At 36.9% G+C, this 24653-nt stretch overlaps 1 protein-coding gene across 6 annotated transcripts in view; it reads left to right on the forward strand.

The window, feature by feature from the left end:
* The window catches only part of LOC129360704 (protein diaphanous homolog 2-like), a 433378-nt gene that overhangs the window by 100247 nt on the left and 308478 nt on the right, over positions 1-24653 (forward strand). For all 6 annotated transcript variants that reach the window (XM_055031073.1, XM_055031078.1, XM_055031077.1 and 3 more), the window contains 4 exons: positions 9647-9786; positions 21572-21646; positions 21756-21825; positions 22777-22913. In XM_055031073.1, coding sequence (XP_054887048.1) covers positions 9647-9786; positions 21572-21646; positions 21756-21825; positions 22777-22913 — 422 coding nt within the window. The remainder of the gene's footprint in view (positions 1-9646; positions 9787-21571; positions 21647-21755; positions 21826-22776; positions 22914-24653) is intronic.

The raw sequence follows: 24653 nt of genomic DNA on the forward strand, positions 1-24653 counted from the left end.
GCATTGACACTAGAATTATAACATATTAGATTTTTGCAAATAGATGCGTGACTTAAGAGTTCCTTCAGCAGGTTGTTTGTAGTCAGCTACCAACTCAACTTTTTCTACTGTGTTCTACCTGCTTTTCAGTAAGCTTGCTGACATCTGCTCCTGTCTTCATAGAAGTGTCATTGAAATTCAGAGCATTCATGAGACCTGCAAAGCACAGGGAGAGGCGCTTCAGGGAATATTCTACACCACATACAAACAGAACCTGAGAAAAGTGTGTACACACCAACACTGGTGCTCAGAACCGCTCTAATAAGTGTGGTCACACACACACACACACACACACACCACACACACACCACACACACACACACACACACACACACACACACACACACCACACACACACACACACACACACACAAAATGCAGAAAACTTTTGACTGAAGCTTTCACAGTATTCCCACTTGTCGGGCATTAATGAAGCCTGCTGTTAGGGGCTTTAAATTTAATGCATATTAGAATAATGAATCATAGTTTCCAGGAAAACAAATCAAGTAAGAACTGGATGAATTTTGAAACCGTATGTGGCACCCACTGTACATATGGCAGTGTTTTTTTGTTTTGTTTTGTTTTTTTACTTTGGGATGCTTGTATTGCTATAGTACAGCTTAAGGAAATCAATAAAGCAAGGCCAGAGTTCAGACCCAAGTGATTTCAGTCATTAGGGTTTAAAAGATCATGTCGAAACACCCAAACCAGATCCATTTCCATGGCCATGAGCTTGTTTCGTGGACTTGACAAAGAGAGCAGGGCTGTGTATTCACTGATACATAAACAACACTTCACTTGTTGCAAAATATTTTTTGGATTCGCAAGGCACATGCAAGTTTGAACCAAACTTCATATCAACACCTGTTTCCTGACTGAGACTTAGTCAACAGATGCAACATGAACAAGTCACAGTGAATTAGAGAGCACAAAATTAATGGGAAGAGCTAAAAACATCAATATGGGTTTGAAGCTCAGCTTTAAGACTTTCTTCATTGAGTTTTCATGGTCTTTGTATGAATTTGTGGATTCTTTCCAGGTACTTTGGCTTCCTCCCACAAAGGAAAAAGAAAAAAACAAACCACACACACATACTAGGTTCATTGTTCTCCTGAAAATAGTTTTTAGTTGTGAGTGTGTGTATGTGTGTGCTTGTCCTGTTTGTCTCTATGCTGCCTTGTGATGAACTGCTGACCTGTCCAGGGTCAACGACTGACCCTGGACATCTATTCATCGAATAGACGATGAATAGATATAGGAGTTGTATATATTTTCATTTCCACCTGGAAACATTTATTCCATCCACCACTTTTCACTTGAATAATTCATCTTTGATGATGTTCTTCAGACCCCTGCAGTCTTGATAACAGGGAGTCATGATCTCTTTTGTAAAAAGAATATTTCCCTCCTATCCAGTGTACTGATGATGACACCGGGAGTCAACCCTCATTTGGATCTGAAGTCTCTGGACTTTTTCTTTTGACAGTGTCTGTAGCTTTAATCTCTCTATGTCCACAATTTTGGAGAGAATGTCAAAATGTGAACAGATGTTCGCTGTCAACAGTTTGAACTTCGGTCAAGCTAAAAAGTAAAAGCTTGAAAGATGAAATTATAGGTCAAGAGCTGCTGGTTTTTCTATTGTGGACACCTAAATAGGCTTTCAGCTGATGTTTGTATGTGACCTTACACTAACTTATGAATACAAACTTGAACCAAACATGCTGCAGAGCTCACAATAAAATGTAACATGTTGTTTCTGCTTCTTCTTGCACACGTCCCTTAATCACTTGTGTGATGGAAAACACATTGACGTCAATTAATTTAAGCATGCATAAGGTTTAACAGTGACCTTCACAGACTCTAAAGTTTTCAAGTGGTCCCCGACTTATTCATGGTTCAGTATTTGTGATTTTTTTCTGTGGAAAGCAACTCCAAATTATTCACAGAAAATCAGCCTATTTCAGGATTATTAATATGTGACTTATTCTAAACAAAATGCAGCATTCTAATCTTCAATACCTCTGTGCAATGCTACTTAACTTTCTATTGACTGGTGTTCACAAATCAGCCAATCCAGGAACACCGTATGTTTTCTTTGGCGCAGGTTAGCTGTTTCCCCATAAGCAGACATAAGGAAGACTGTAGATTTTAGCTTCTGTTGTAGTGCTAATAATGTTTCCACTGTGTGTATTAGTGCATGTTAGGGTGTATTTGGTGATTAAATAGGCAGTTATAAGCAGTTTTAGAATATGTATAATTTTTTGCTATTTGACAGTGGCTGTGGTCAGTGACCCATGTGAGTTGGGGGCCACTGTACTGCTGTTTCAGACCGGGTTCAGATGGGTTATTGCAAAATTGGCCAAATTGCTTCCTTTTAGCACAACTTCTCTGAACCCAAATATTTTTTGTACTTCATGTTCAGTCGTCTGATTTGTGAAAGTGATGCATGCGTAGCAGGAAACCTGTAATAAGAAAGTGCCTTTTAAAAGGTGTGATCCAGCCCCTGGGAGTAATTTACCTTTTGCATGTCCACATCTGCTCTTACCTACTGCGGCTGAAAGAATGCAAATGCTATTTTGTTTCTTGTTATTATTTTGATCGTTTTTATTTTTCTCACTAAATTTTCAGCAAAATAATAAGTCATCTCTTTTTTGTTTTAAGGCTCTAGACTTTGTACATTTCACTCACAGTTATTCCACCCTTGTTTGAACTGTTTTGAACAAATATCGCTAGTACAGACTTATTTGTTGAAGCTTTGTATTTAGCCTGACCTTTCATGCATGTACACCCCTACAACATGCAAATAGCAGTGAATGATTGCATTGTCCTTACAAGCTATTGGCAATAAGTCCTTAGTAGTTGTGGTCCTTACTTTATGCTTGCTCTCAAACAGATGCCACAATGCCCTGACTACTCCTGCTTTTTGTTTTCTTTTGTTTGGTCTCCAGTTTTAATGCCATTTTGCTGTGAAGTTGTCAAGGCACAGGGTTTAATGGTATCAACGTCTTTGGTGCATGATGGAGGCCTAATTGTCCCCGATATCTGCAACTACTAGTTTCACGGACGTAGAAGAATAGCGCTAGCTGTTGATTCTGCTTCCTGACCAAAAGAATAAGAAGTTGGAAAAGAAAATAAATAGGAGAAAAATGGAGGGGAAAAAGCCCCTGGTGTGAGCAGATAAACGCATATTTCTTTGTAGCTGTCATCCAAGGTTCAAAAACACCGCACTATGGATATAGCGAGAGACAGAAAGGGGAAAAAAAAATTAAGAAAGAAGCAAAAGGACTGAATTGTAGATGGATGATGACAGAAAGAGATGAAATGCTTTGCCACATGGTCTGCTGGGAAATCCCCCACTGTGCTGGGAGCCCCGCAGCCTGGTGGCGAGATGAAATGTCTTATCTGCCAGAAGCAGAACTCTGTCCTTTAAGGGGGGCTTAGCAAAACTCATTGTCCAGCCAAGCAGCATCTCAACTGATCCGTGTTCCCGTTGACCTTTACCGTCAATGCTGTCACGCTCGCACGCCAGACTTTAGATTGTGTTAAACGCAGGAATACTCATTTTTACACCACAACGCCTCCAACGTTGGTCTCCTGAGGATCCTATGTATTGCTTATTTCCTTATTCAATCACTTTGGCTACTTTCCTTATACCTTCCTGAATGCGAGTCATGTGACACACCGCTCTACCTGTCTCATGTCTGTTATCCATTTTTGTGCTATCTTTTCTATCAACTTATCCATCAGTCGCTAATGAACAGGAAATTAAGTTGTAACGTGGCAATCATGCAGCTTGATATCCTCTAATTGCCAAGATTCTATCTGTATTATTTCTACACCGAGCTGTGGGTGCTCTTGTAATTTTCATTAATTACACACAAAGAGCCGATAATCATCTTTCTCCAGTAATTTAAAACTTTTTCATTTGACTTTCTTGGTCTGGAGATTGATGAACATGTGTTTTGTGTTGCAGCAGACTCAATTAGGTCTAGATTCAGTGTTTCATTGCTGCAATCTATATTTATCCAGGGAAAACATTTCTCTATATATTTCACTCACATACCATGTGATGAACTTAACTTCTTAGGTTTTTGTTCAGTGCATGCTTTCTTCTTGCCACATCTCCATAAAAGCCAGATTTGAAGAGAGGAAGACTAAAAGTTATGTCATCAGATTTTCTCACCCGGCTGTAAATCTCTGCAGTCCCTCATGAGGTCCCTTTGGCCTTGTGCTTCTCTGATTATGGCTCTCCACTCCAAAGGTTTGAGTTTACATAAACATCTGTGTCTCCGTAGGTTTGCAGTTGACATTCTCTTCACATTTTTTGATAATTGATTTAAAAATATATTTTACTTAGGAGTTTAAGGCTGAAGGCAGCTGAGCACTTTGTAATTTTTCTTTGAAAATAAATGTCAAAACCTTGTATTTTCCTCCCATTTTATAATTATGTGCTAATTTGTTACAAAATATCCAAACAGAATATTTTGAAATGGTAAATGGAATAATTAAACTATAAACCATAATAAAGAAGAGCTGCAAAAAACAATATTTTGACAGTTGTCAGCTGCAGAAAGAGAGCCGACCTCTATAGAAAGCAACATCTGCTGGATCTCTGCATGAGCATCCGGTCCAGACTTGTTACTGTTTATAAGCTTTTCCACTAAGCTGACAAAGAAGCTGAATAATGTATCTATCAGTCAGCCTGAGTGGGCTGAGCACAGGGCAGTGAGGAAGCTTGCTACAGGCTCATTACAGGTGAAGATGACATGTTGCGGAGCAGCCGACTTGGCACTGTCTCCGTGCTCCTCCCAACGATAGACGGCGAGACACTCAGTCACTCCCCACGGCGTACAGAGAACGTGAGGGTGGGGGCACAAGGTGGAAGCGACAGAGGAAAGGGTCCGCAACGCACCTCTAACCCACCCCCCCCAAAATGAAATTGACAGGCTCACTGAAGTAATTGCTCCCAACACTATTTTCTTTGGCAGGAAATACTGTTATCGACAGACAGGGGATTCAATAAGCTGCAGGAGATGAGGCTCAAGTCATTCCTCTGCCGTTGAGGTTGCAGAGTCTCCTGATGGTCTTTGCCCTTCCTTTTATTCCCAAAGTTATCTTTTATTTTAATCTTTCTTTTTTGTTTTTTTTTTTTACTTTTTCTGTATCTTTTTACCCTTTATTTTTTTGGCTTTTCTTACTCATGTATCAATATCCACTCACACGATTCTCCTCTTGATTTGGTCTTGCGCTTTTTCTCCAGGTTGACCATTATTTCAGAACCAGTCAGAGGAAAAACCTTTTATTACATAGAGGCCAGCCAGCGACTGCTCCACTTCCCCTCCTTCTCCTCAGATAGTTTCTCTGCTGCCAGTATCGTGGTGTAATGTTGATATTACCCCAATGGAGCCCATTGATTTGAGCTCAGAGCATAAAAAAGCAGTTTATGGCCAAAGTCTTCGGTTTCCAGAGGTCAGATCATGTGCTGAAACCAGATCTCAACCTTTTCTGGACATCGTGGAACGTTTGCTGGGAACTGTGGAGAAGTAGAAAGATAAATGTATTTGTTTAGGAACGCGTTCGCCTTTAACGACCCATTACTGTGAATGTATGGTTAGAAAAATGAGCCACATTCAGGAATGAAAAGTTTGAAACTGTCGACTTTTTTATTAATTTGCTCACCTGCCTTTTATCCCAACATTCATTTGATTCACTTACTATTGCAAAGTGGAACTCTTTTTTTTGTAAGGTTTATGGAAGCAAGATTTGTTAGGAGCAGAAGTCTCAGTAAAATATTAATTAAAGGAATGGGTTTAATATCAGTTAATTCAGTCACAAAATTAAAAAGAATTCTGAAACACTGCCTCAAATTGAATCAAACATTAAGTCGGACCTTTCTGTTAACTTGAGGTTTTTGTGTTGTGAATTAGTGAAGCACTCAGATATTTTAGAATAAAAGCTTTTGTACACAGAGTCTGCACTACTGAGTAAAGTCATTATGTAAAATAGATTACCAGGCCTTTGGCATCTTGACAAAATGTTCAAATCAATAATGTAGGATTTTAAGAAACTTTGAAATTTTGTCTCAAATTCATCCTGCAAATCAATGCCCACAATGACTAAATGGTTTTTATGTTCCCTCCTGACCTATGACTTACCCATTTTTTAATACTTCAGATAATAAGTATGAGGAAAATTACCAAAACAATTTGAAGGGTATTACTCTTTACACACAAACTATACATGACATCGATGTCAAAATAATCTCAAAAGTTGCAAAACTTCTCTTTAGTTCTTAATGCATTTGCTCTATTTATCTTTAAAAATTAAAGCTCTTGTATGTTTCTCCTCCTCTGATTTCTGCTTTGGTATTGAGTCTCCTTAAAGTGAAACAAAAACAATGACATTAAGTATGATAAAAGAAACTACTTACTGTAGCTACAGATCATTTCAGAAGTGTTTCACTTTGATGTTTCTTAAGGATAAATAAGTTTTACTTGAGCAGCAATTTTCCCTGTTTGTGGTATTATTGGATATGACACAAGTAATTTCCTGTGTTAAGGAACACTTTATAGCTCTTTAATGTCTGCAGCCTTTGTTTGATTAGACAATATGGATGACATGCATTTTAAGTACTGGATAGATTTCACTAATGATACCTTTCATCCAATCCATTAACAAGAAACATCTTTGGACTAAATATTCGGTCCAGTTATGCTTCACATAATGAGTCAAAAGATTTTACTATTTGTTATATCAGTTGGTATTTCAAGAATTATATGTATAAAGAGGGACGCACCAGTCTGATTATGGTATATTTTTTCTGTTATGCCCAATAATTAATATTAACTAATATATGTGTTATATATTTGACAGTTTGAAAACAACGGGATATCCCCCCTTTCCCAGCTGAAACACAAAATCAGCAACAAAACGTAAATAAACATCGGTTGTTAATATTAAACCAGTTTGACACCGGTATGTTAAAAAATGGCCAAACTGATGTTGATTCCCATTGGTGTGTTTTTTTTATTTTTTATTTTTTTTATTTTAGCAGCTGAGATGTTGAAATTGAAAGTGAAGCGTCTTTGGGATGGAGGGAAAGAAAATGTCAGGAAAAAATGTGTATTAAATGAAATCAATGTCAGCATTGCAATATTCAGCAACAGTATCACAATTAAACGCTTTCTAGAGATTGTGCAGCTTTACCCTTTGCCTACTTTCTTTTCCTTTAATTGACTCTAAAATACTCAGCTATTCTGAGCTGTAAATACTAGAGCGACTTGAATTTTATATGGCGTAAATATGCAGCAAATTTCCTGTTGTTGACAGAAATCTGTTGTGAAATCTGAAATTAGTTTCTTGTTTATTCTTCTGCATAATATTCATCTTAGTACTTGAGAACTAATATAGCCACAGCAATAAGCTGCTAAGCTGCATGCCACAGTTTCTACTGGGTGTATGAATCATGCTTTGGTGATCATTTTAAAAATATGATTTTACATTACCATTTTCAAAGAAATTTATTTTTTATATCATTTAGTCAACGGCCAAGCTCGGCTTGTGTGAAAAGAACAAGATTTGTGGCTTGCTGTTCGAATCCCTCCGGTTTTTCATGCACAAACACACAAAAAAAAGACTCATTCATGTTGACTGTGCATTGCAGCAGAACAGCAGGTCTCTCTTTTCTCCAGATAAATGAGCAAGCTTATTACCTCCCAAACTGCCTATTAGCACAGCTCACTTTGTAGGGAACCAGCAATACAAGAATGAATACAGCTGCGTTCCTTATGCCAGGGAGTCTGGTTCTGGATAATGTGATGGAGTCTCAGTAGTGAGTTTCCTCATGTGTTTTCTTTGGTACTGAGACCCAACTTCCGCCTAACTAGGTAATTTTATCGAAATCATCCAGTAATTATCAAATTTTCTGAGATGTTTGTGGAGGGGCAAAAATGTAAAACATTTCCTTGAAAAGCTTTTTTTTTCATTTTGAGGCCTGTTTGAGTGCCTGCTGGGGCCAGCAATCGATTCAATCACTTAGTGACGTTGGAGTCGATCCATTTATCAATGTATAGTCTAAAGTGGGCTTCATTGTGTGCTCAGGGAGTTGGTGTTTATGTGTTTGAGTTGAATGTGTGTGGTGCCACCACTGGTCTCATTGTGTAAACATCAGTGTAGAAACACGTCCCAGTGGATATTAAACACTAGAATCCATTTACTTGAAGCGGAAACTGCTGCAGATTGCCTGTGGTGCCTGTCTTTGGCTGTGGTGGCAGAGTCCGGGATTAGTCTTTGCTGATTAACATTAAAAGGAGAACTTAGTCAGCATATGCAGTAATTTGTCTTGTCGTATTTGATTAAATGTACATTTTATGTGTGCCCTTTACTCTGACGCCCCTGAATAAAATCCAGAATATCAAGTTGCCTTCAGGATGCAATTAGAAAATAGTCAACATGCCATTTCATGTCACTGCTGTTCTGTAAATTCCTCAGAATTCCTTCCTTTGAACTACTGGAAAAAAATATGAATTTCTTCATAAAGGCCAAACCTCACAGGTTACTCTATTGCTGCATTAAAAATAAAATAAAATAAAAAAAAGTTAAAACTCTTTCTTTTTAAAGCAAATTTTCTATGTGTTTTATTCTGCTATTTTTTAATTGGCACTTAATTTTAGTTATTTTATTGGTTTTCAGGACATCATTTTGTGATAGCTTTGTCTGTGAAAAGGCTTAGCAGATAAACTTTACTTTTTTTCAAATGAAAAGCAACAATCAATTTACAGAACCCCTAAAGGAATAACTAAAAAAAAGAAAAGTTGATTCCTCCTGCACACAGGATACTCTTGGAAGCCAAAACTCAGACTGCTAGTATGGTTGTAGGAGAATTGAAAACACTAAATATATCTGACAATGTCATCCAAAAACTCAAGTAAAACATGGCAAATTATATTGCTTGTGTATTTGTAAAATTTTCACCTGTCCATACATGGACCAACTTTTCTTCTTTTCTCTTTACACATGTCCCCTTAGGGCACATGTGTCGAACTAAAGGGCCGCAGGCCAAATCTCGCCAGCCATCACTTTTTATGTGGCTCTTTACATTCTAGCTGGCCACATAAATTGCACCTTCAAGATAACATCTGTGTGCTTAAATATGGTTTTACCAGTCAAATAAAATTAGTGTTCATCTGTATACTGCCAAATTACATCAACATGAAAATATGTTCAATATTTAATTTTTAAAACTACTCATCAAATGGTACACTTATTGAAGGTGAGGACAGGATGAAGGGACATGTTCACAGTTTGAAAACAAAACCTTGTCAGAATTCTGCGCCTCTTTGGTCTGTTGCATACAAGCATACTATTATACATTCCTATGAAATGGGAAGAAATCACATTGGTTATGAATATTTTTACAAAACATGATAGTTACACCACAATTATTGTTTCGGTAGCAATGCTTCAGCCCCTCTGTGTGACTCAGACTGTCCTTGATGTTAAAACATAGCGCCTGACAGCATATAAGCACAGTTTTTAAAAAAAATAAAATATTGATAATATTCTGGTTCAAAGTTTTAATCTAATCATATTGTGTTTTTCTTTGCAGGGTGGGCTACGTAACAGCAAGCATGAGTGCACCCTTTCGTCCCAGGAATACGTCCATGAGCTGCGATCTAACATCATGGACGAGAAGCTGTTCAACTGCCTGGAGTCTCTCAGAGTGTCTCTCACCAGTAACCCTGTCAGGTTGGTAACAAGAGGTTTTATCACCAGAGGATAATTGTTCCTTCACTCATCTTGATCGCTGGGAAATTTTGATAGTTAAATTTATCAGAAGACCTCTGGCACCATGAACATTTCAACTCCTTGAATAAATCACTTTGTTTGGGTTGTTTAACCAGAGAAATGAACAATTTTGAGAGGAGAAACAAAGCTGGAAATAACCTGCATGGCAGAAAAATGCTGCTATTCACTGACTGGGACCAGATTTTCTATTTTGTTCTGAGAGTTGGGGAAAAAATATTATGTTATTAGTCTGGTACTGAGCAGTGAAACGACTCCAGTGTAATCCACGAGGCAGTTATCCATGTAAAAATAAAATTGCTTATTTTTGCCACCACCGTGCATTAGTGCGTACAAATGTTTGACCCACGAAATAACTCGACTTAATACAATTACTCCCACTCTTTGTGCGGCAGGCCTCTCCTTCTTTCCCTGTTTGACTGGCAGCGGTCACCCCAATTAAAATGGTCAAACGCACTCGTCTCATAAGAGCATAAATGTGTGTTTTTCTTTCTCCTATTTGTTGCTCTAACCACAAATTCATTCTATCCCAGTCCTCCAAAGGTGTTCAGTGAAAGCCTTGCGAAGCGCTTTGAGGTATTATTTATTTAGCTTAAACACCAGATTTTCTGTAGTCCTGCCATCTAATGTTACACCCACTTCAATGGGTCCCTCTTTCTGCTCTTACTCATGTTCACACCATTTTCTTATTCCAGCAACTTGTCTCTCATAAGACTTGGGGACAAGAGGTATCCTTAAGCAAGACCGCTGCTGCAAATTAGACATGTCTTATAGCTGTAGATAGGCTATCCATTTCTGTGAAACTCATTTAATGATATTCTCTCTCAGGAAGACACTTTCCTAGTATGATTCTTTTTTTTTCCTTTTTTTTCTCAGATCAGTTTCAGCTCTTTTGTTTGTCCCAATTTTCTCCTCTTTCATATTGGATTGTTTCAGACCATTCTCCTCCCTGATGGGATACTTCATTTTATGGAGCATCTGGACATAGTAATCTTCATAAACTGGGAAAATGTGCACCGGTTTTTGATTGTTTAAAGTAGATTTATTACCAGTTTTCAAAAAGCTGATATCTCTATTTGGTGACTGTACTGACTGAAACATGATTAAAAAACTTTATAATGAGAAGACAGCTGTTTAATTACTTTTGTACAGAGCTAAAACAACACATTAAACTTTTAAAACTTAAGGATAATGTTTTTAATTAGCTTTTTCTTGAAAATTAGCTTTTTAAATGAAGACCTTGTGTTCATAATAGAACGCTGACTCTAAGGTATTAAGTTTAAATTAGATGCTACAGTTTGTCTGACATGTTTGGCTGAACAGCCATAGATTGAGTTTCTGCAGGACAGCACTGATATGCTTGCACCATCTTAAATATTTTTGCAATGTTTTGACACTTTGTCACCTGTAACGGACATAGCTTTGAAGATAAAATATTGGTTTTAAGGCAGAATATTTCACTTATGACTAATACTGTTTAATTAGTATTAAGGACTTAAAACAATCTCCAACATCATGCTGATTACTTACTTGTAATTTAGTTTTATTTTATTTCATATTTTCTCTATAAACTAAACCAAAAATACTTTGTAAGATTTTGTGTTTTTGGAGTACGACAGACAGGTGAATAGTGAAAAACACATTTATCTAATAGCTATACTTTAACTTGTTTTTTTTAAGTGTCCCCATGAAAATATGGTTTTAAATGCTGCTGTAAAACTCACTGCTTGAAGATGAGCTGAGGTAAAATCAAAGACGGTATGAAAACACCTGGGATTTTTATCTGGGTTTAGCCAGGCTATCCGGTACTGATCATTTAATAATTTAGATGTCAACCCAATACTTGAGATTAATCTGGGACATCCCTACCAGTTAACTTCTTGAAGTGGCTAAACTTTTAATTGGTGCAGTTTAACCTTCATTAAAATGTGCATAGGAAACAACATAAGTGTGCATAATAGGTAAACAGGTTCTTTTCAATCTTTTTGAAGCTGTATATCTTTAGCATAATATGGAAATTTAGGTGATTTATTTATTATTTTTAGTTTGTTTTATGTCTAAGAGCCTTGTAACAAGGGTGGTTCACCGAGGATAGGGTCGCCCTGCAGATGTGTGTAAAAGGCTTTACCTCTTTCAATGTCTGTAGGAAAGAGTTAAATTCAACAGATGGTGGGGTTCAGCCAGAGATCAACCTTTAGCTGTGTAAGCAGAGGGGACTGTGTGGGTGTTGACTCACTCAGGTCATTTAGTTATCTTTATGCCGCTTATTTATCTCCTGGGACAAGCGACTCACTTTCCAGCAGCATGGAGAAGGTTACCGCTAATTAATGTGAATATATTTTGTTGTTATGGATCACAACGCACAAAAAGTCTGCATTTGACTGTGCTATGTTAATGTAACCTTTGTGCACTGTCATCATATTCTTACTGGAGCACCTCATGCTGGATTCCTTTGTGTGAGGGGGTGGTGGTGTTATGTCAACATTTGGTCTTTTTTTTTAACTAAACATGAGGGCAACATAATTTGGAAAATCCTTGCATTTTTTTCAACTTAGTTCCAACTTAAAATAGAATTCTCTTTCAAACACTTCTTTTTAAGCGTTTTTACTTATTGCTTTAGTGTAGTACACTTTCAGCAGTTTATTAAACAAAAGTTAAAACAGGTTTATTAAAGCTATGCATAAAAACGTGAAGAAAAGACAAATTTCTGAAATTACTGGACAGTAAGTTGTTTTAATTTTATGAGTTTTCAAATTCGTCTTTATATAATGAAATTATACGTTTTTCCTTAAATCTGACCATTTTTCTAACAGCTTAGCTCAGGTTGTCTTTGTGCTCTGCAGGTACATTGTTCGAAGCATCTCCGCTTACATCCTCATTTCTTTCTTGTGTTTATGATTCTCTCAGTTGCTTTCAGCCCTTTGTGTAATCCCACACTGACTTAATGACACTGCCCCGGCGATCCTGAAGTAAAAGCTTTCATGAATAATGATCTTGACCTGTCTCTCAGTCGGAAGCAGTGTGTCCTCTTACATGAAGCCCAGTCTCTCTGTCTGCTTATATTAAGTGGATAACTTGAGCTCTTTTAAATGTATGGGAGTTAAATCTGGCCTTCATGTATGTAAATCTGACCTGTGTCACAAAAACACTGAAAAACATTTAAGTTGATCTGATGATTTGTTTTGGTGATGAAAGCAACTAAAACTGTGTGTGTACCTCAAAGACTTGCTAGCAAAGTGTTGTTCTTCACTGTGAGTGCTTACCGCTGCTTTTTGTCTTCCCTCAGATGTTTGCACTGCCTGCTAATTTGCTCCCACAGGCCTGTGTTTGTCTAATAGTTTAATTGGCTGGGCTGTGCACCTGTTTGGCAGCACAGGTGGCCGTGTGGCCATTCTGCTGTGGGCCTTATCTCCAGGGCAGTCCCACACAGGTGTGTGGCATGCAGCCTTCGCTGATCCACCCACAGATGGCATTGCCCGGAGCGTCCGCTGCCTTCTCTGTTTCTGCTTTTGGTTTTCCTCGGCTGCAGAGTTTCTCTACTACTTTTTCCATTCAAATTTCCCCAGCCAATTATTTATCCTCTGTTTCATTTTCTCACTTTTAATTTTGTCATTTGGATACTCGCTGCTTAATTTAAAACTGTCAGATTTACAAGCCTCTTATTATTAATTTTGTAATCCATTCTAACAGAGTGAGATGTCACGTTATAGAAAATTAAGTTATCTTAGTTTCTAAGTTAGAAGGAAGAATTTGTCTTGTTTCAGCGAGACCCTCTATTTTTCTTGCATGCTTAATGTTTGCACCGTTTTGAGCTAATATCAATTCGAACATTTATCGCAGATTTAAATATTAAAAAATAACTTTCTTTGTAGAAGTGTTGAAGGGCATAAAAACTTCATATCGGACAGTGTGAGTAAGCCACCCATCACACTCTAGGGTTAGCGCCCTGCATGTTCTAAATATGCCCCTTCTCCAAACACCTGCCTCAGATAGTTGAATTATCAGGCTGTCACTTCTTTCTGCAGGAGCCTGCTAATGACCTGTTCATTTAAGTCAGTTTTATTCAACAGGGAAACATTTGAAATCATGCAGGACACGAGTCTGAGATTTGGAAATGCTCACTCCTGGTGTACTTGTTGACTAGGTTAGCTTAGTCATTAGCTTAGTGTGGATGATTTCGCTGAGGTGTTGTGCAATTTCTCAAGAGTTGCTTTTGCAGCAAACTGTGTAATAAAGGTGCAAAGTTGTATATCCTGCTAATTCTGTTCTTTTAAAATTTACAGAAAATCCACATAGTCATGTAGAGCATACCTAAACTATTGAAAAGAAGTTGGAGCTTAAGAAGCTAGAATACCAAAGTACCAATTGTGGGCCCTGCTAACTAAAACATTTGTAGCAGAAACCCTAAAACAATAATCATAAACATTAGGTTTGCTAACATAAAAGCATACACTGTTATGATACGTAGCAGAAGCTAATTCTAACCTCAATTAAAATTATATCTGCACCAATTTAATTTTGAAACCATAATTAACATGATTTATAACACCCTTATAATGTCTGTACTTTAGTTATACTAAATGAAAATTAAGTGGTGCCTTAACTCATAATATCCAAGTTTATCTTCAAACAAGTCATGACATCATGCAGCCAATAAGTTTGTGTTGGAGTGTAAAGACGGCCAATTATCATACTCATTCCTCTATGACAACAAAGAACTTTCAATATCATATTGTTCCACCCACAGCTTTTTCGCTTCAACGTTTTCTCTTAAATGTATTTTTTTTATGTTCCATATGTTTTAAATATAAATACTTTTACTAAATGAGCTAAATTTAAAGATACTTCAGTTAAAAGTTAATGAAATGAGTCTGCCTCTTGTTCTTAGAGTGGCACACAGCTTCATATAAACTCAACAATTCCATAATCGTTCCAAATATTTTTAAAATACGCAATTTATTGTTGTTCTCTTTGGCTAAACTGCAAGTAAAATATAATTCAGCTGGTTATCAGCAGTCTGCAGAAACCTAAGTAGCCCTTGTAGATGAAAGGTTAAAATTAAAGGTTACCTTGGAAACAAAAGCAAACCTAAGTCATTTTGCCGTTCTTGATTGCAGATAAGTTTCGTACTTCTTGCCAAAGGTCATACAGTAAAATAAAAGACATATACAAGATGGAAGAAAAGCTGCTCTCTTGACATCAAATTTTTAAAAGTAGCAGCTCTAACTAGGGCTCTTACGTCTCTCGCTCTTCCTCCTTTGGCCCTTCTCTGTCTGCTGCGAGTACAGCAGGCAATTAACACCAGCACAAAGGAGCATATCCATCTGTCCTTCTGCTGTTGTGAGCGTTGAAACCAGTATGAGCTTCTAAACGTCTCCCGGGTCTGCTCTCTCGACAGCTCAGGCCTGAAATCTTGTCTGGCACAGAAACAAAGTGTGATTAGTGGCTCTCAATGAATCTACAATGAGGTGTCACTTTATGAATGAATGATACTATTTCAAATCTGTCATTTTTGATGTTTGTAAATCAAAGCTAATCATCTTGTATATTCATTTTGAAGCAGAGGAACTTAATCACAAGCCTTGTCAGATAAATTTATTTATATGAAGGACTTTAAAATACATGAATTTAGCTTTTGTTATATTTAATTACCACACCAGGACACACTGGAGAGTAATAAATAGCTTATATCTTATCAAATTTAAGAGAAAGCAGTTTAATTCCCTGTCATGATGATCATGTTTTCATTAATAGACAAACTTGTAGTGCAGAATGCATTCATGTAACCAAACCAAAGCATGTAAGAAACCAGAGAAGTGCTTTTTTGTGAAGCACTCTTTCAATTTCTTATTACAAACCCCTGGAATTGAACCCCTCCACCCCCCGGAAAGGTTTTTTCTTTTCCACTTGTCAAGGAGAATTGAACCTGGAAGGATTCGAACATTACAGGACATAATTGTTTCGCAGAGGTTTGTCGGCGAATGTTTCACTGTTATTTGAGGATGGGGGAAAAAAAAAAAAAAATCTGTAAATCCATTTCTGTGTTTAACTTTCTAAGCTGCTGTTGCAGAGAGTTTGATTTGATGGTTAAATTTGGCATGACTGTTATGTCATGTCTACAATGGACGTGACACGCAATCAGAAACGAGCAGGTTAACTAGTTTTTCCCCCTCGCGGCTTTCTTCACAGTTGAAGTTTGCCCTTGTTCCTTCGAGCCAGTGAAAGTGATTTTGGAGACATAAACGTCCTCGCCGTCTTGAGCGTATTTTAAGGGGTGCGCTCGTTTCCTTTTTATGACACCATCTGTTAACCTCCAACACAACCTTATCTGTTACACCCAGACTTATGCATAAATAACTGAGAAATCACTCATTTTTATTTTATTGGGATTTAAAATGAAAATATTTCCGATAGTGGGAATAAAAAGAAATAATGTCATGTAAATCAGTTTTTTTGGGGGGGAGCAAAAGATCTGAAGTGGGCTGTAAAAACTGCCATGACAAAAATGAAGTTAATCAATCTTAGTGTTTCATTTTACCGAGGCTCTGAGTAAATAGATTCCCTTTACCAGAAGATGCTCAAGTAGAGCAGCTTAATAATTCTAAATACAATACATTCATGTTATTGTGTCATAATGTCATCATAAATAAAATTAAACAAAAATGCAATTTGAAGCGCTTCTTCAAAATCATTTCTGAGTAAACAGGAAGTCACTTCAGTCATTAAAATATGGCCACTCTCAGTTCTGCTGTTATTTTATGAAGAAAAGCCTTTTCAAAGACAAAGAATAGACATATTTTTGTATATTTTGCAAAAATACTGTTGCACATCTGGTAAAAGACTTCTGAAGTTCATTCAATATAACATTTTCCTGCAACAAAATAGCGACATTGATGTTGAGATACGCTCAGCATTGTGTTTTCCTCATTGAAACACTTAAACTTATCTTTGCCAGGTCCTGAAATAACCAAGTTTTCCAGTCAGAAACAGCTCAAAGTTTTTGATAACGTTTTAAAATATTAAAAGACAGACTCTGGTCATCTAGTTTTACTTGATCCTTTGAAATTCAGCTGGTTGTAAGAAGAGCAGATTGTTGTGCAGGACTGAATCCTTGGCATTCAATGGAGGAGGAATAAAAATTTCTGGTGTTTTCTACTCTGTGGGGAGACATTTCAAAGCATCCAGGGATCACGGTGAGCTGTCAGCTGACTGCACACCTAACTTTTGATTCTGCTCTTTCCACTGTCTCATAGAGGCTTCATGCACAGCCTGAAACGTACACACGTGGATATTCAGCAGCACATTAATTCATGTTGCAGATTTTCACCTCAGAGAGCTCTTTGTGAGTACCGCTGCTGTTCTGCTGCTTGCTTGGCTACACTCGACATCACGATTGGGGAGTGCTGAGACCAGCTAGAGTCCTGAGGCTGCATAGGTAGAGGCATCAAACTCGGTGTTTGACTACTTTATGAAGAAAACGTTTCGGAGGATACATTATGTAAAACAAGAGTGCCAGCCAGCAGAGGCCGGATATTATTAGAGCCAAGTAATGTGAAGCTATGAGTGGAGAGTTTGTATTTGTCTGAATTTTATCCAGTAATCACTAATTTATATCCGTTTTAAAATGTTGGATACATAATACGTCTTGGTAGTTTCCTGGGAGTTCATCTCACTTTGTTTGCTTTAATCAACAGTTTTCTAAATAGCTCTGCTATATATGTGGTGATTTTATGTGTAATCCAACATCTGCTAAAGAAAATTTACCCTGAGAAGCTAAAATATCTTGGCACAATGGGGCTTGACAGACTGCTGTCTGGCATTTGCAAAGTATCCACTTCTGGAGCTATTTATTATGCTTTTACTTTCATTGGTGTTAATTAGCTGAACCCCCAAGTGTTGAAACACGAAAGACAGTAGATTTTGGGTTTTATGTGTGTATTAATGCATATTAAGGAATATGTGGTGTGTGAAGTATCAACATATTTATTTATGAGTGTTTTTAGAGAGAGTCTAAAGTATTTGCCAATTTAGCAATTTACATGTGATCCCTAAATTTAATATTTTGTCTTATTGGGGCATCAAATAAGAATTAGCAGTGTTGTGACTGTAGAAAGGTTTATTTATTTATTTATTTTTATTTATTTATTTATTTTTAAGTGTTTCAACTTCCAGCCAAAGTCTTTAGCATCAGCCTTATGAGTTTTTCATAGCAACTTAGAAAACTCTTTCTATGCTAACAGTTTATGTTCTGTATGTAAACGTTGCATTTATCACCTCTTTTACTGCTTTTTATCCCCAACAATCTCATTTCAGCCTCTGGATCATAATATAAAGGTACACACCTTTCTGTTTGAAGCTTTTCTACAAGATAACAAGTAGGAGTTATATTATTAATCAGCGCCGTTTTAAACAATCAGTTGTTCAATGACAATAATAAAGCATACTAACCATGATTTTGGAGTTTCGTTATCCCTTGTCTTATTGTTTTCTGTGTTGATTTATTTTGGTTTTCTCTTCAGTCTCTTTGGACACAGATTCTGGTTTCTTTCTTCTGGTCCTTTGAGTTTTATTTAGAAAGCCTGTTTTGTTGTAAACTTGCTCTTGTCACACATCTGGCCTTTGTTTATTGCTCCTCACCTGATTTCTGTTATTCATTATCTCCCCCTTAGTGATTGTGCTGCCTGAAACCCAATTTGCTTTGCAATCCTACCTTGTCAGTATGATCCTGCATCTGCTCTGCTTGCCCCTTTTTATTTAGGTTTGCAGTGTTGGCGGAATATTTATCGCCTGCCCTGCTGTGATTTGTTTTTGTTAATTAAAGAAAGTTTACTTTAGTTCTTCACCTTCTTGCTTCCCGTCACAGTCCACACTTTCTGACAAAAATGCAAAATGTAATGTATCCCCAACTGAAGTTTGACAGAATCACTAAGCTAACACCAGTGTAGCTTTGTTTCAAGCTGTTTATTGGAGATCCATTTGTTGCATAGCTCAGACATTTTGTAGCGCCAAACCGGTCCTGAAACCCACAGAGGGACAGTTATATAGCCTGCTCTGTAATGCAATATGAAACACATTGTGCGTCCTCCGAAGCTTTCAGGAACAAAGCTGCTCGCTGAGCCCTCATAAAATGATAAAAGTGGTTTATATACTGGAATCAATCCTGGGACGAGCTTTCTAAACACAACAGAAGTGATCAGTCAAACATGAGGTGGGACAGAGTGATTTGGTCCCCGTTGAGCCATGTACTATTTTCTTTGCACATTTTCGACTTGTTCTCACTTTGCAGGTCATATCAATGATGGACTTTGCAATGTCCAGACTGAATAATGGATAGCACTCAAGGCGAACAAATAAGTTCCAATAGAATAGCAGCACATCTCTGCTTTGCAGTATTGGAAATTAACAGAAAATGTTCTGAGAAATCTGTAATGTAATGGACATTTAATGTAAGCATGTATTGTCTGAACATATCCCAGTAAAGATAACAATGTAATCATGTTAAGTGAGCAAAAATGAACTAAAATAAAATTGAAAGAAAATTGCTTCTCTTAAACATATTTTTTCATGTTCCCTGGAGATTATACATGATTGAAAGTAATGCATTTTAGTGGTTCTTAACCAGAGGATTACAGCCATAAATATTATATGAATGTGTCCTCCTCAAAGTTAATGTAATCATTGAGTACAACGTCACATTACATCTGGGTTTGAAAGGATTTGATCTCTTTCAGTGATTATGGGTCACGCAGTAATATTCATTACTTCAATGCTCTCGACAATAAAAATTGAGCAAAGGTAATCTGAAGCTTCTAATATGACAGTAAACAGAATCTTTTTTGTAAATATAGATTCTAGTTATTGGTGTTTGTAGCGATTTATTGTGGATTTGGCCAGTTTCTTTAATGAAGTATGTTTTTATTTTTATTTTTTCTTCTTCTTTCTTTTCATAGCTCCAGGACAAGCTCTGAATGTGCACCATCTAGTATTTTTATAGCTTTTTCTTCTTTGTAAACTTTTGGGGCATGTAGAAGGCAGGCTGCAAATGACCTGAAGTCATGCAGGAGGGGACAGAGAATGATGGGCTGTCTGGGACGGAGAGCGGGCCCAAAACATTTAGTGCATTAAGAACCTTGAGGGGAACTATATTATGTTGCAACTTGTAGTAAGACTTATGGTGGAGGGGAAAAATTGAGTAGACAATCCCTGATCTTTCTGTTTTTCACCTAAAAACAACATAGTGACTACCATATTTTTGCTGCAGTCCAGTTGAATTTGTCGCTGAGTTTCAAAGGCTCTCAATATGGTGTCCTACTTTTGTATCCCAAACATATCCAGCTGCAATATATGTCAGTATTTCTCCTGAAAACTGTTAGATTTTGCACAGCACACGCTTGAATGAAACAATCGGATGAGAAAACTCTTGTTCAAATACTTTTTATAAGGGAATTTCTGAATGTTGTACTGTTTTAAGTTTAAGAACGCACATCATTGCTCATTACAATTCAATATCAGCAACTTATAAATTGACTCTGCTTGTTTATGAGATAAATCTGAGAAATGTGGCACAAGGAGTCTGGTTGGTTCTTATTTAGCCGCAGATTAAAGAAATACCTCACCTCGAATTTGTTTGCTTCCTCAGGCAAATGCATCTCATCTCTAATTGAGGGCCTCTTACGACTCACTGAGTCAATACAAACGGCTTTAATACTCAAACCATTATTATTTCAAATCATTGTCAAAAAGGCGGGATAAATCATTGACTTATGCCCCGTTAATGCTGGAAAATTGCTTCATGCATTTTGCGTCACTGACAGTTAAGGGCCCGAAAACAAGTGAAGCTAATGGCATAATCTGGCTGCGACCACTCGGTTCCTCAACGCTGCCTCTCGACTCTGCTCCCGGCTTAGGCAAACAGGCTCATATGCACTGGATCATTTGCCGTCTCCTGATACGCTGCGGTTCATAGGCAATTATCTCTCTCGATCCATTATCGATTACAGTGTTATCTTACTTGCATTGCTTAATCTTTTGGCACAGTATAATAGTTGCTCACGTCAGGCCTCGGTGCAAACTGCTTAGCGCTGAGAACTTTGGTTAGGATGGATGGATGCTCATTTGTGTGTAAATGGTTGCAGTTTAAAGTCAGACTAATGCAGAATATTTTCAGTGTCAAGCAGAGGGCATGGTTGACTATACATGTTATTGTTCCAGGTTAAAGCTGGGAAAATGCAGAGTGTAGTCCAAGGGTTCCCTAACTTGATTTTCAAAGGTCTAAATCTGATTTCTAGATGATATGAAATGCCTTGGGTAGGAATATTTTTATGAAGTTTTCTTCCAACATACAACTTATTGCTTCTGAGATCTCAGTCTTGATGAACAATGCTTGATTTTTCTTTTTTGTTCTGTATTTCTGTTTTCATAATTCCACATTTTATAAAGCAAATAGATTATTTTATATAGAAAAAAATATTATGGTGTAGCTCTTGTTTACGATTTCAACAATTCAGTGTTATAATAATCCAAAATACATCGTCAAATGTAGTCTTGAAATGTAGACCTCTATTATTTTTAATTTCCTCTTAAGGTTAAAATGGGTTTTAGAAAATTGCTGTGATGTTCTACCTGCATCTTACCCAAGGAACCACCTCTGTAAAGTAAACTTAAAGAGGGAACCTATTAAGATTGAATACTGGTTTGATTTGATATGTTTCTCTTTTTTTTATTCTAGTTGGGTCAACAACTTTGGCCATGAAGGTCTCGGCCTTCTTCTGGAAAATCTGGAGAAGCTTCTGGACAAGAAGCCGTAAGTTCACATGTCCACCTTCTAACCTCTGTGTCATTATCTAAAACCATACCCTAATTGTGATGCCATATCAAAACGTCCTAATTTTTTACTTTTTGTTTTCTTGTAGGCAAGAGAATATTGATAAACGCATTCAGCTTAAGCTAATCCAGTGCTTAAAGGCTTTCATGAACAACAAGGTTTGTATGACTTAATATTAGATACCCTTTACTTATTCTTTAGATTGAAATTTTTTCATTACTTGTATTCCCTGACTCTATACCCATTATTAAATAGCTTCCTTCTTTCGTTTGATTTTTTTCGTTCTGTTCTTCCTTTCTTCTCTTTTTTTGTCTGGTTCCTTTGAATTTCTTCCTTCCTTCATTTCTTCACTGTATCCTTTCATCCGTCTCTTCTTGTCTTTTTCCTTCTGTTTTTCTTTCAGTTTGTCTTTCTGTCTTTCCTGTTTATTTGACTACATATTTTAAGTCCACCCATTGTAAAAATATATACTGTTAGTTTGCAATGGACTTTATCATTTCATATTTTGAGGAAAATGCAACAGACATAGAGCTCTGAAAAGCTGAATCGAGAGAAATGTTTGTGAAACTTTGGTAAATGTGTAACATTAGCACAGGTGGTAAGGTTTCCAACCTTGTTTGCATCTTGTTGTTCACCGGCTGGAGATAATGAAGCAGTAAAGTGGAGCTAATTTCACCATTTAAAGTTTCTGAACTTTTAATTATCCCCTTTTTGGGAAAGTCTTCCTCATTTCTTGAAGTGGCCCACATTTCAAGGTTAGATGCACTATTGATATTGCCTCTTGTGGAGTTAATCCCCCACACATGGTCATCTGAACCCAGTCCTCCAATTGTGCTGAGACAGAAAGGCGCAGGAGACTATAAGTATTCGTCCCTGCAGTCTTGTCCTGAATTAAATCAATTTATCATTCTTGCCGTTTTCTCCCACAGCCTTAAAGTGTACCTCTTTAAAAGAAGATTACGTCTAACTATGACTTCATACATTACAGCTTTTTTGTATAATTTATATTTTACTCAAAGTGAAAGTTCTCCATGAATGTAAATGCTCTCATTAACTTATACTCAATGGATCTGCTCTCTATCTTGGCTCATCTCTTCTGTGTTTTACAGTATGGACTGCAAAGGATCCTGGGAGACGAGCGGAGCTTGTTGCTGTTGGCAAGAGCAATCGACCCCAAACAGATCGTCTTGATGACGGAGATTGTCAAAATTCTCTCAGCTATCTGTATTATTGGCGAAGAAAACATGTAAGTCGATTGTGTTGAATCTGATCAGTTCTTACAGTGATCTGGCAGAAGCCAGCCACTCTTCTCCACAGAGAGTCTTGTCAGATAATGAGATTGTCACAGTTTTAAAGGTCAGAAGCATTGGTTTTATTTGTAAGTCTGCAGAGTTCCATTAATAAAAGGATGTTAATAAAATGTGACTTGTACGATCTACAGTTTAGAGGAAAAAAAGGCATTAAAAAGTACATTGATACAGGTTTTAATAAGTTTGAATGATCTGGAGAGACTTCGCTAGAAGAAATGAAGTGTCTATCTGTGAACATCATCAGCTCAAAATAATGCCATTCTGATTTTTTTCTTTTACAACATATGGTGTGTGGCCCAAGGTAGCATTTCTGAATTTAATAACCTATAATAAGTTACTCCACTCTTTTTTTTAATTTATTTTTTTATTCTGTCTGACACGACTTCCTACTTCTCAAACACTTCACTACTGGACTAGAACATCATATTAGTTTATTTAGTAATGAGCAATAGTTACATACGTTTCTCAAGAATATTTTGTTCATTTTTATGAGTGGTTACTTGTGGTTTCATGCGCTGTGCAAGGTGTCATTTTTTTTCTTTTGTTTAAGCATCTTTATTCCAAAATGTACGATAAACAGGAATGATCAGTATTTGCAAGCCAGAGCGTATCTTGTTCTGGTCTTGAGCTGCAAAACCTAGATGACGCATCGTAAATAACTTTTCTAATAAAGTTGAATAATATCTACTGTATAAAATGGTCAATTTTATAGCTAATGAGAGACAGGCCTATTTATTTTAAGTGTGAAAACAAATACATTCTTTGAAGTCTTTTTTTTTTTTTTTTGTTCGTTCATAAAGAACAAATAAACCTTGAGGATGCATTCTTTTACAAATAAATATCCTTGTTAAAGAACCGATTCCAGACTGGTCAAATCAATACACGTGAGTGGTTTAGTGCTTTCTATTGTAGTCTAACAGTAAGAGATGCACTTTGTCTAAACAGCAGGATATATTTTAGTGGTATAGCCCTTTAATTGCTTGTGTTGCTATATCATTTTTCAGTAAATGTTAGCTGGTGTGTAAGCTGAGCTACACCGTTTTAAATCTGTGCTGAGATCACAAATAGGAAGTCATGGTGCGTCTTCACTGTGCTTACACCCCTAATATTGAACAGAAAGGATGAAAAATACTGCTGTTGCAGTCCTCTTCCTCTAAGTTTATTTATATGTTTGAGAGATTACACCCCACTGTTAATATTCATGCTGTGTTTATCCACTGTGAATCATTATATATCTTCAGATAACTCCAGTGCAAAACCCACATTGTTTGGTGCAGCGTTGTCTGTTTACTGTGGACACAACTTGCTTGACAGGCTTTAAATTGGAGTTATGTGAGCGTTTGTTGTTTCCCACTGGGCCGGACTAGAATAACAACAGCTCAAAGTCAAATCTTTATGTAGTCAAGGAAATAAACAAACCCACATTTTCCGTTGAGAAAAAGCTGAGTTTAGCAAATGTGTCCTAAATTTCTGACCGTCTGAAATGGGACTCGGAGCTTGTCATTTTCATGCTGAGTAAACAATTTCCAAAACAGGTTTTATATTGCAGCGAATAAATTATTTTTTTTTTTTTTATTCCAGAGAGTTTAACTTTGTCTTCACAGTTGGTGGTTTTAAAAAGTAAATATCATGAACTTCTCCTACAATATTTAAAGCTTTTAAACATTGGCTTAGGA

This window comes from Poeciliopsis prolifica, unplaced genomic scaffold (genome assembly GCF_027474105.1).
Source record: "Poeciliopsis prolifica strain line A6 unplaced genomic scaffold, Auburn_PproV2 SCAFFOLD006, whole genome shotgun sequence".
In the NCBI taxonomy this organism is placed as follows: Eukaryota; Metazoa; Chordata; class Actinopteri; order Cyprinodontiformes; family Poeciliidae; genus Poeciliopsis; species Poeciliopsis prolifica.